At 47.3% G+C, this 12,506-nt stretch overlaps 1 protein-coding gene across 6 annotated transcripts in view; it reads right to left on the bottom strand.

Moving 5' to 3' along the window:
• Positions 1 to 53: 53 nt before the first annotated feature.
• Positions 54 to 12,506, bottom strand: part of ARVCF (ARVCF delta catenin family member) — a 404,277-nt gene continuing 391,824 nt past the window's right edge. For 4 of the 6 annotated variants that reach the window (XM_058158410.1, XM_058158411.1, XM_058158408.1 and 1 more), the window contains 4 exons: positions 10,021 to 10,074; positions 6,987 to 7,078; positions 2,980 to 3,096; positions 55 to 1,091 (listed from right to left, as the gene is read on the bottom strand). In XM_058158410.1, the coding sequence (XP_058014393.1) occupies positions 2,995 to 3,096; positions 6,987 to 7,078; positions 10,021 to 10,074 (248 nt within the window). In that variant the 3' untranslated portion in view covers positions 55 to 1,091; positions 2,980 to 2,994. Of the gene's footprint in view, positions 1,092 to 2,979; positions 3,097 to 6,986; positions 7,079 to 10,020; positions 10,075 to 12,506 lie in introns of all 6 variants that reach the window. The other 2 variants (XM_058158412.1, XM_058158407.1) reach the window with 2 other exon arrangements.

The following is a 12,506-nucleotide window of genomic DNA, read 5'->3' as shown; positions in this document are numbered from 1 at the left end:
CCCTCAAAAAAGGGAGAGGGTTTGAAAGGAAAAAAAACCCCATCACCATCAATCTCAGTTTTCTCTTTTAAAAATTCACAGGAAGGAAGGAAGGAAGGAAGGAAGGAAGGAAGGAAGGAAGGAAGGAAGGAAGGAAGGAAGGAAGGAAGGAAAGAGGGAGGAGAGGGAAAAAGGAAGGAAGCAATAAAGAAAGAAAAGGAGGAAGGGAGAGAAGGAAGGCAAGAAAAGGAGGGAGGAAGGTGAGGGAGAGAAGGAAGGAAGCAATAAAGAAAGAAAAGGAGGGAAGGGAGAGAAGGAAGGCAAGAAAAAGAGGGAGGAAGGTGAGGGAGAGAAGGAAGGAAGCAATAAAGAAAGGAAAGGAGGGAAGGGAGAGAAAGAAGGAAGGAAGGAAGAGAGAGAAGGGAGGAAGAGAAGCAAGGAAGAAAGGAAGAAAGGAAAGAAGAGGTGGGAGAGAAAGAAGGAAAGAAAGATAGAAAGGAGGGAGGGAGGGAGGAGAAAAAAGTGCCTTATAACAACTATACTTATCATATCATTTCTTTTTCGTCCCCCACCTCCCCTTCCTCTTCTCTAGACCTTCACCTCCCAACTCAATACCCTCTACGCTGAAGAGTTCCATGAAGAACCGAATCCGGCTGGCCTGAACTTGCCGTTCTCTTTCAGGAATCGTGATTCCTCCTGCCGGGAGGTGGAGAGAAAGAGAGAGACAGAGAGAGAGAGACACAGAGAGAGAGATGCATTTTCCGTTTTGCCTTCTTCTTTTTCTTCTTCTTCTTTTTTCTTTCTTTCTTTCTTTTTTTCTTTTCCTGGATGGGAAAGGTGAGGTTTTCTTCCACAGCAGAATGGTCGAGCGAGCCCTCCAGAGACAAGCGGATGGAATGTTCTCCTCAACCTTCAAAAAGTCTTCCGCTTTGGTTGGTTTCACCGATTCTGCGGTCAGAATGGCAGTGATGGGTAAAATGCAAACCTTTGTGTGTTTGTGTTTATGTGTCTGTGTCTGTGTGTGTGTGTGTGTTTGTTTGTTGAGTCTTCTTTGAGTCGAGGGGGAACAATGACAACAAGAATCGTAAAACAAGCGGCTGGAATTTTTAGCCCTGCAGAAAAGAAGAATCAAGGAAGGTTAATTTCAAGAACAGGGACAGTGAACAGAGGTAGGTTTTGCAGCCAACGGAAGAGAGAATACCTGGCCCTCCCCATCCAAAACCAACATATAGGGCTGTGATGGTGAACCTTCCGGCACGCAGAGCCATTTCTCCAGGCACGCGAGCTGTCGCCCATTGCTTTTCCGGGTTCCAGCGCACCAGGCAGCTGTCTTCCACATGTCTGGGAGCGCCGGAAACTGGAGGGAACCAGCCACCTGGTGCGCATGCGTGCAGCGGGAAGATGATCTTCCTGTTTCCGGTGCGCGCATGAGCACCAGTCAGCTGGTCTTCACGTGCGCTTGTGCGCCAGAAACTGGAAGACCAGGTGGCGGCATGCCCACGCCGGAAACTAGAATATCATCTTCCCACCGCCTGCATGCGCCCGGTGGCTGCTTTTCCGGTTTCCGGCATGGATGCACTTGGTGCCGAAAAGGTTCGCCAATACTGATATAGGGTATCCTCCCCTTCTTCAAGCAATCGTCCAAGCCAGTGGTGAAATCCAAATTTTCTTACTACCGGTTCTGTGGGCGTGGCGTGGTGGGCGTGGGGTGGCGGGCGTGGCAGGGGGGAAAATACTGCAAAATCTCCATTCCCACCCCACTCCAGGGGGAAGGATACTGCAAAATCTCCATTCCCTCCCCACTCTGGGGCCAGCCAGAGGTGGTATTTGCCAGTTGTCCGAACTATTCAAAATTTCCGCTACCGGTTCTCCAGAACCTGTCAGAACCTGCTGGATTTCACCCCTGATCCCAGCCCCCTAATTCCATCCCTGTGGTGAGAGATGTTCCTGATGTTGATTGTGTGCAATCCTAGCCTCTCCTATCATTTCAAAACACTTAGGATTTCAGGGGTCCTTGGTACTCTCGAAGCTTCCTTATTTTCTTACAGATGATTCATTATCCAAATTAGGTAACAGCCCTCTCTAAGCAGTTTACAGAGTCAGCCTCTTGCCGTCAACAATTGTGGTCCTTGTTTTTAAGAACCTCGGAAGGATGGAAGGCTGAGTTGACCTTGAGCCAGTCAGGATCGAACTGCTGACAGCGGGCAGAGTCAGCCTGCTATCCTGCATTCTAACCATTGTGCACCATGGATGGATGGATGGATGGGTGGGTGGATGGAAGGAAGGAAGGAGAAAAAGGAAGAACAATAGTAATAGCACTTAGACTTATATACTGCTTCACAGTCCTTTACAGCCCCTCTAAGCGGTTTACAAAGTCAGCATCTCGCCCCCAAAAAACTGGGCCCTCGTTTTACCGACTTTGGAAGTATGGGAGGCTGAGTCGACCTTGAGCCGATCAGAATCGAACTCCTGACTGTGGGCAGAGTCAGCCTGCAATACTGCATTCTAACAATTGTGCACCATGGATGGATGGGTGGGTGGGTGGGTGGGTGGGTGGAAGGAAGGAAGGAAGGAAGGAAGGAAGGAAGAGAGGGAGGGAAGAAGGAAGAACAATAGCAATAGCCCTTAGACTTACATATTGCTTCATGGTGCTTTACCATCCTCTCTAAGCGGTTTACAGAGTCAGCCTCTTGCCCCCAACAATCTGGGTCCTCATTTTACCAACCTCGGGAGGATGGAAGGCTGAGTCAACCTTGAGACTGTCAGCTTCGAACTCCTGCCTGTGGGCCGTGAGGCAGCCTGCAATGCTGCATTCTAACCCCTGGTCTCTCAGCTGCCTTCTTTACACCTGCGTCTATCTCAGAAGGGTGCCAGATCAACGGAGAGAGCAAGAGAGACAACAAGCCACGATGCGTGTGTGTGTGCGTGTGTGTGTGTGTCATGCAGAAACGGAGACAAGTTAATCACCATTGCCAACGATTGTGGAAAAAACGAACCTACCATGCATGCACAATGTTAGACCCAGGAGTCAACAGGCTGGGGCTTAGTATCTCGTGTGTCCACCAGAGTCACCGAAGGCCTGTTGCTCCTGGTAAGCGTTTTCCTATTTGTGTCATTCTGCGGCGAGCACGGGGCGAGGCGTTATAAAAAAAAAAAAAAAAAAGGCAAAACACAACAGGATTAATCGATCAAACGGACCCGTCCATTCAAAAAGTCTGCAAGGAAGCATTAGTGCCGAGACAGGGAATCACGGAGAAAGAGAAACAGAGGATCTCAGGATGGCCCACGGCAAACGTCCGCTGTAATTGGGAAGGCCGAGCAAGACCAGAGTAAGCAGGCGCGGGGTTAACACTCAAACTCTTGCTCCGTGAGCAGCGGGATGTAGATAGTCCTTGACTTATGACCACAAGGGAGCCAAAATTTTCTGTTCTCGCTAAGCGAGAAAGCTTGTCCAGAGTGAGCTTCGCCTCACTTTACGAATTTCTCTTGCTGCGGTTGTTAAGTGGGTCTCTGCAGGAAGTTAAGTTAGTCACACAGGCTGTTAAGCGAATTTGGCTTGTTGGAATGGTTGCAAAAAAGGGGATCGGGTGACCCCCCACCCCCATCCCCAGGGACGCTGTGACAGTCAGAAATATGAGTCGGTTGCCGAGCGTCCGAATGTTGATCGCATCGTAAGTCAAGGGCTACCTGTACTCATGAACAAATGCTGGACAATTAACAACATTAAACTCCCGTGTATGCATGCATCAGAAGAAGTGGATAGTGTGTGTGTGTTTCTTGTGCGTGTTAGCACAGCAGCTGTAGCCAGCTTGACCAGAGAGTAAAATATGGCACCGAAACCTCACCAATATTTCCTGCCTGGTAGACACCGGACCAAAGGAATGCTTACAAAGGGTTGGACCACAAGTTCAAGGACAAACGTGGTTTTTCAGCCCTGAGGAAGGTTGCACACGCCAAGTTCAACACAAAGAGTTTACACCCGTAATTTGACCAGGAGGATCTGTTTATAACTTTTGGGTGGATCTGGGGATAGATGGTCAACTTTTCTAGGAGTGGATTACAATAACAGTGTTGTGGCCCGCCAGCAGCCAGCGGATCTGGCAGTAGATTCAGAGAGTGAAGAGATTGGGGAGAAACATGGGCCAGTCCTGGAGTCTGGGGAAGGCTCTGATGAGGGCTCTGCGTCAGAGGCAGAGAGGGGGCCAGGGCCGTCTGACAGTTCTCAGCTGCCTTTGGAGTCAGACATCAGTGAGGCAGATAAACAGCTGGAGGCTGTTCCCAGTGTGCACATGTGCAAAGTTGCCAGATGAAGGGAACAGCTAAAGAACAAGGGTCGACTTGGAAGTAAGGCCACAGGTGGACGATGAATGGCCCCTCCCAGAGGGAATAAAAAAGGAGCAAAAGTGGTTGGGGTGTTTGCAGAAGACAAATTAGTTCATTACTGCATTCTTGCCAAGTATTGTGGCATCTGAAAGATATCGGCCAGCCACTCTCCAAGCCTGATCAAGGTCGGTCATTGTGAACTATCTTGAAAGACCACGGGAGAGGAAAGACTTTGCTGGAGAGAAATTCACTGTAAATTAAATAAAAGAGGTTTATTGGGACAAGGACTCGGCTTTGTACTACTGAGGAAGCCTAGGTCAGAACAAACAGCTTGTGAACAGGGAGTTTTGAAACTTTTAATTTTGTTCTGCTTCCCCTGTTATTGTTCTTCCGGTTCACTGCTTGGTCCTTAATACAACATATAGAAGGCAGGCCAGCAAGTTGCAAATAGATGTAGTAATTTAGAAAATTAGAGAGGGCTTGTTTTGCAATGGGCAGGAACTAATATTGTAGTAGTATATTAATTAGTATTCTGCTAGAGCAGGGATGTCAAACTGGATTTCATTGAGGGCCGCATCACTGTTGACCTTGCGGGGCTGGGGTGTGTGTGGCCAGCTCGATGTTACTTGTGTCGGGGGCACCTGTGGTGGCCAGAGCACTCTGCCAGGGAAAACGGGCTCCTGAGCTCCGTTTCCTGCTGCGATGGCCTCCTGCAACCCTCTGCTAGTGAAAGCAGAGCTTGGGAGGGCTGCCTGCAGGCTTCCCGAGCTCTGTTTTTGCTGGCAGAGGCACCATTGGCTGGTCCTTCACTGTTTCCAGGGCGGTCCTGCGGGCCAGATCTAACCACCCCAGGGGCCGGATATCCAGCCCCTGGGCCTTATTTATTTATTTATGTATTTATTTATTTATTAAATTTTTATACCGCCCTTCTCCCGAAGGACTCAGGGCGGTTTACAGCCATAATAAAAACAACAGCAAAATACACATAAAAACATGATTAAAAAACTTATTATACAAATGGCCGAATTAAAACAATTAAAAATAAAACCCCAATTTATAAAATATTAAAACGTTAAAACTAATTAAAATCCTATTAAAATCCTATGCCAGTCCTGCGCGAACAAACAAATAGGTCTTCAACTCTCGGCGGAAAGTCCGAAGGTCCGGCAATTGTCGAAGTCCAGGGGGAAGTTCGTTCCAAAGGGTGGGAGCCCCCACAGAGAAGACCCTCCCCCTGGGGGCCGACATTGCTTGGCGGACGGCACCCTAAGGAGTCCCTCTCTGTGCGAGCGTACAGGTCGGTGGGAGGTATTCGGTAACAGCAGGCGGTCCCGTAAGGGCCTTGAGCTTAACACCCCTGTGCTAGAGGGAATAATATGTTTATAACGTATATAATGTATCAAGGGACGCGATGGCTCAGGGACTAAGACATTGAGCTTGTCAATCGAAAGGTCAGCAGTTCAGCGGTTCGAATCTCTAGTGCTGCATAATGGGGTGAGCTCCGGTTACTTGTCCCAGCTTCTGCTAACCTAGCAGTTTGAAAGCACATAAAAAAATGGAAGTAGAAAAATAGGGACCTTTGGTGGGAAGGTAGCAGCGTTCCGTGCGCCTCTGGCGTTGAGTCATGCCAGCCACATGACCACGGAGACGTCTTCAGACAGCGCTGGCTGTTCGGCTTTGAAACGGAGATGAGCACCGCCCCCTAGAGTCGGGAACAACTGGCACATATGTGCGAGGGGAACCTTTACCTTTAGTGTGTGTGTGTGTGTGTTTTGATGTACCTTTTTTAATGTTTTGATCGTTTTGTGTGTTTTTTCTTTTTTGTCTTCTTGGATTTTTTTTTTTGGAGTTTTGTCCTTTGTCTTTTAACTTTGTTTTGAACAAAATAAGAACATGTATTTTTTTTAAAAAAAGAGATTGTGCCTGCTTTACAAGGAACAACGCCTTCCTTGCAACCCTACGATTGTCAGAAGTGTGCCGTGAGGAGCAGTAGGAAATGTCTTCTGCTCCAATATCACCGCAACTCATAGTGACGGGTTGCTTGGAAGCGGACACACGCTCTGCCTTGCTCCCTCCTGCAAATGCAGGGCAGACCAAATGCAGCTTTGCAAGGAAAGAGTCTCCAAAGGGAGCTTGTTGTGTCCTGTCGGCCGCCGGCCCCTCCATCAGCCAAATCAGATGAGGAGACGGTGTGGGAGTAAGGATCAGCCTCAGGGCGACCTGAGAGCTCCGAGGGGGAAGTGGGAATGGAGCTGGCAGAGAGAGAGAGAGACAGAGGCAGAGCCTGGGCCGTCCCTCAGCCCTCAGATGGAGAGTCAACAGCCCCCAGGTCTGGAGGTGGCTGATGAGGAAGAGGAGGAACAGCTGGGTCCAGTGCCTGACGTGTGGATGCACAGAAGACAGAGGAGAGGAGAGCAGTGGAAATATATGGGCCGGTCCTTGGGACTGAAAAGCCACCACTGCTAGCGAAACCTCACCCTAGCTCAGGGGATAAAAGGCGGAGGGCAGAGATAAATAGATGTGCCACACAATTATTCATCTTCCGCCCGCTGGACTTGTTAGCCTGCATTGAGAAAGAAACTCTTTACTGGGGTTGCTGGCACTCCTAATAAAGGAATCATTGATTTAACTTCAGAGGGTTTGTTGTGCTTGGGGAGCTGGGTCAGAACAGGGGAGCTGCTTACCTTTAAGGGTTCTTTCTCCGATGCGTCTCCCATGTTGTCGTTGGTTTTGTATTTCCGCTCCTTGTCCCGGTGATCGATGGTGGAGTAGCCATCTGTGAAGAACAGAAACTGGTTGGAAAGAGAGCAATTGCCGGGCCAGAAATGACTGCTCCCTTTACAACCCGGTCAATACCTATCATCCTTTAAAGGTAGCTCAGACACGAAGCATCGATCATGAGTACAGGTAGTTACAAGCTCCAGTTACAACCGCAATTGAGCCTAAAAATTTATGTTGTTGCGAAGTGAGTTTTGTTGGTTGTTGAGTGAGTTGGCTTCATTTTACTTGTCCTGACCTAGGCTTCCCCAGCAGCATTAAGCTGAGTCCTTGTCCTAATAAACCCCTTTTATTTAATTTACGGTGAATCCCTCCCCTTTCGCTCCTTATTTATTTATTTATTTATTTATTTCTTTCTTTCTTTCTTTGTCAAACACAACAGTATATATAAGTATAAGCATGAAATAACCATAACGAATTGGATACAATCAAAGGGAACATTAGGACAGGAACAGTAGGCATGCTGGTGCTTTTATGCACGCCCCTTACAGACCTCTTAGGAATGGGGTGAGGTCAATAGTAGATAGTCTTTGGTTAAAAGCCTTGGGGATTTTGGGAAGAGACCACAGAGTCTGGTAGTGCATTCCAGGCATTAACAACTCTGTTACTGAAGTCATATTTTCTGCAATCAAGATTGGAGCGGTTCACATTAAGTTTAAATCTATTGTGCGCTCATGTATTGTTGCGATTGAAGCGGAAGTATTTTATTTTTATTCCCTATGGGAGGGCCCCTTGATTTTGAGTCGACCCTGATTTCTTAGCTGTTCTTTTCTTCTGGCAGCTCTGTGCATGCGCAAACTGGGAACAGGCTCCAGCTGTTCATCCGCCTCACTGATGTCTGACTCCGAAGGGAGCCGATACCTGTCATACGGCCCTGGCGCCGTCTCTGCTTCCAATGCAGAGCCTTCCCCAGACTCCAGGACTGGCCCATGTTCCTCCCCAACCACCTCACTGTCCAGTATCTGCTGCCAGCTCTGCTGGCAGGCCGCAACATTTGCGACCTTTCTTGCCAAGAGTTGGTAAAGCGAATCGCAGAAGTTGTTAAATCCGTAGCACAGTCGTTAAAAAGTACAATCTGGCTTCCCTGTTGACTTGGTTTGTCAGAAGGTCACATGACTCTGGGACATTGTGACCATCATAAATATGAACCCGTTTTCCAAGCATCCCAATTTTGATCACATGATCACGGGGATGCCGCAACGGTCGTAAGTAAGAAAAACGGTCACGAATCAGTTTTTTTCAGTGCAGTTGTAACTTTGAATGGTTTCTAAGTGAACTGTTGTAAGCTGAGGACTAGATTTGCTAAATACCTTTACTGTAAGTCTATAGCAGCAGTATCTGTAGATATGGAGGCATTCACTGCCCATCAATCTCCTTAATGTGGCAGCTTGAACTACTGCCGACTTCTCATCCAAGCCTGTAGCTAAAGCATAATTTTCAAACTCTGCCCTGAACTTATTCCAATTGCTGCCGCAGTTTCTACTCACCCTCACGGCTTCAGGCAGAGGTATACTCTTTAGCAGCTGCCATACTTCCACTGCTTAGCTTTCCGGAGTATGCTTCAAATCAGGGGTCTCCAACCTTGACAATTTTAAGACTTGTGGACTTCAACTCCCAGAATTCCTCAGCCAGCTTTGCTTTGCTGGCTGAGGAATTCAGGGAGTTGAAGTCCACAAATCTTAAAGTTGCCAAGGTTGGAGACCCCTGCTTCAAATGTATCCGGAAGACATAGATTCAGACTTCTGACACATTTCAAGTGGTTTTAATCATAAGTAAAAGAATCTTTTAACGGGACGCGGTGGCTCAGGGGCTAGGACGTTGAGCTTGTCGATCGAAAGGTCGGCAGCTCAGCGGTTCGAATCCCTAGTGCTGCCGTGTAACGGGGTGAGCTCCCGTTACTTGTCCCAGCTTCTGCCAACCTAGCAGTTTCAAAAGCACGTAAAAATGCAAGTAGAAAAAATAGGGACCACTTTTGGTGGGAAGGTAACAGCGTTCCGTGCGCCTTTGGCGTTGAGTCATGCCAGCCACATGACCACGGAGACATTTTCGGACAGCACTGGCTCTTCGGCTTTGAAACGGAGATGAGCACCACCCCCTAGAGTCGGCAACGACTAGCATGTATGTGCAAGGGGAACCTTTACCTTCACCTTTACCTAAAAGAACCTCCAACAAGCCATCATGACAGGTATATATCTACATATGACAGGAACTGGAAATACCTCAAAGGAGCAGCTGAAGGAAGCTCCTCGAGAGTCAGGGAATATATTTCAAACTAATATCAAACTAAAAGAAGGACTAGGGGAGACATGATAGCAGTCTTCCAATATCTCAGGGGTTGCCCCAAAGAAGAGGGAGTCAAACTATTCTCCAAAGCACCTGAGGGTAGAACAAGAAGCAATGGGTGGAAACTAATCAAGGAGAGAAACAACCTAGAACTAAGGAGAAATTTCCTGACAGTTAGAACAATTAATAAGTGGAACAACTTGCCTGCAGAAGCTGTGAATGCTCCAACACTGGAAGTTTTTAAGAAAATGTTGGATAACCATTTGTCTGAAGTGGCGTAGGGTTTCCTGCCTGGGCAGGGGGTTAGACTAGAAGATCTCCAAGGTCCCTTCCAACTCTGTTATTATTATTATTATTATTAATCCTGCCAAGACTGCAGACATAACCCTTGTAACAGAGTCACCTAGCAACTGGACTGTACCCTGATTAGACCCTGTGATTGATTGTTTTGAGAAAGTGAAAAACTTCTACTCTGAATTAGGTGAAAACCTCAGGAATGTTCAGAGTCAGTTTTTACCAAGTCTGTGCCCATATGACATATCCAATAAATCTATTTTTTGAGGAATCTGCCTGCCTCAAGAGTTTTGTTTGCTCTGGGTATGTTACTTGGAACCCTGACAACCAACAGCGACTGGGATAGGTTTTATCCACCATTACCTGGCCCAAGTTCATCCATTGGAATCATATCCCGGCTTCCGGTCTTCTCGTTATCTATAAAAAGGAAGAAATGGAACTCGGTTTGTGTAGGATCCAAGTCCAAGACATCGTACTTGAAGAAGTATGAATTTTCTAAGCCAAGAGGAGAGCTTAAGCCAATGCCCAAGGCAGCGCTTTCCAAACTGGGCAACTTTAAGATGGGTGGGCTTCAATTCCCAAAATTCCCCAGCTAGCATGCTTTAAGACTGGTAGACTTCGACTCCCAGAATTCTCTAGCCCTCATGTTTTAAGATTGGTGAACTTCAACTCCCAGAATTCCCCAGCTAGCATGCTTTAAGACAGGTGGACTTCAACTCCCAGAATTCTCTAGCCCTCATGTTTTAAGGTTGGTGGACTTCAACTCCCAGAATTCCCCAGCTAGCATGCTTTAAGACTGGTAGACTTCGACTTCCAGAATTCTCTAGCCCTCATGTTTTAAGATTGGTGAACTTCAACTCCCAGAATTCCCCAGCTAGCATGCTTTAAGACAGGTGGACTTCAACTCCCAGAATTCTCTAGCCCTCATGTTTTAAGGTTGGTGGACTTCAACTCCCAGAATTCCCCAGCTAGCATGCTTTAAGACTGGTAGACTTCGACTTCCAGAATTCTCTAGCCCTCATGTTTTAAGATTGGTGAACTTCAACTCCCAGAATTCCCCAGCTAGCATGCTTTAAGACAGGTGACTTCAACTCCCAGTATTCTCTAGCCCTCATATTTTAAGGTTGGTGGACTTCAGCTCCCAGAATTCCCCAGCTAGCATGCTTTAAGACAGGTGGACTTCAACTCCCAGAATTCTCCAGCTAGCATGCTTTAAGGCAGGTGGACTTCAACTCCCAGAATTCTCCAGCTAGCATGCTTTAAGACAGGTGGACTTCAACTCCCAGAATTCTGTAGCTCTCATGTTTTAAGATTGGTGGATTTCAACTCCCAGAATTCCCCAGCTAGCATGCTTTAAGACAGGTGGACTTCAACTCCCAGAATTCTCCAGCTAGCATGCTTTAAGACAGGTGGACTTCAACTCCCAGAATTCTCTAGCCCTCATATTTTAAGGTTGGTGGACTTCAGCTCCCAGAATTCCCCAGCTAGCATGCTTTAAGACAGGTGGACTTCAACTCCCAGAATTCTCCAGCTAGCATGCTTTAAGACAGGTGGACTTCAACTCCCAGAATTCCCCAGCTAGCATGCTTTAAGACAGGTGGACTTCAACTCCCAGAATTCTCTAGCCCTCATATTTTAAGGTTGGTGGACTTCAGCTCCCAGAATTCCCCAGCTAGCATGCTTTAAGACAGGTGGACTTCAACTCCCAGAATTCTCCAGCTAGCATGCTTTAAGACAGGTGGACTTCAACTCCCAGAATTCTGTAGCTCTCATGTTTTAAGATTGGTGGATTTCAACTCCCAGAATTCCCCAGCTAGCATGCTTTAAGACAGGTGGACTTCAACTCCCAGAATTCTCCAGCTAGCATGCTTTAAGACAGGTGGACTTCAACTCCCAGAATTCTCTAGCCCTCATATTTTAAGGTTTGTGGACTTCAACTCCCAGAATTCTCTAGCCCTCATATTTTAAGGTTCGTGGACTTCAACTCCCAGAATTCTCTAGTCCTCATGTTTTAAGATTGGTGGACTTCAAGTCCCAGAATTCCCCAGCTAGCATGCTTTAAAACTGGTAGACTTCAACTGGCAGAATTCTCTAGTCCTCATGTTTTAAGACAGGTGGACTTCAACTTCCAGAATTGCTCAGACAACATGCTGCAATGCATCGTTTTGCTCAGTGGAAGTTAACAAACAATCAATCAGACTTGAAGCTTTTATTAGTATATATGATTCTACCATAACAATGGCAAAATGTGAAATTGTTCAGATGTTTCCATTGAGGGGTCCTTGATGGTCTCTGAGCTTGGTGGTTTTCTTGCAGACGTTTCATTACCCAAAGTAGGTAACATCATCAGTGCTAGGAGCGTGCGGGGTTTGTGAAGAGGAAGAGGAGGAGGTGGTGGAGAAGGAGGAATTAGGTTCTTGGCACTCTCTGAGCTTGGTTGTTTTCTTGCTGATGTTTCATGACCCAACTAGGTAACATCATCAGTATTACAAGAGAGTGGGGCGGAGGAGAGGAGGAGGAAGAGGAGGAGGGGAAAAGGAGGAAGAGGAGGAGGAGGAGGAATTAGGTTCTTGGCACTCTCTGAGCTTGGTTGTTTTCTTGCTGATGTTTCATGACCCAACTAGGTAACATCATCAGTATTACAAGAGAGTGGAGGAGAGGAGGAGGAAGAGGAGGAGGGGAAAAGGAGGAAGAGGAGGAGGAGGAGGAATTAGGTTCTTGGCACTCTCTGAGCTTGGTTGTTTTCTTGCTGATGTTTCATGACCCAACTAGGTAACATCATCAGTATTACAAGAGAGTGGGGCGGAGGAGAGGAGGAGGAAGAGGAGGAAGAGGAAGAGAAGGAAGAG

Source organism: Ahaetulla prasina, chromosome 15, assembly GCF_028640845.1.
Source record: "Ahaetulla prasina isolate Xishuangbanna chromosome 15, ASM2864084v1, whole genome shotgun sequence".
Taxonomy (NCBI): Eukaryota; Metazoa; Chordata; class Lepidosauria; order Squamata; family Colubridae; genus Ahaetulla; species Ahaetulla prasina.
The sequence above is the reverse complement of the archived record's forward strand: the minus strand, read 5'-3'. Positions and strand labels throughout refer to the sequence as shown.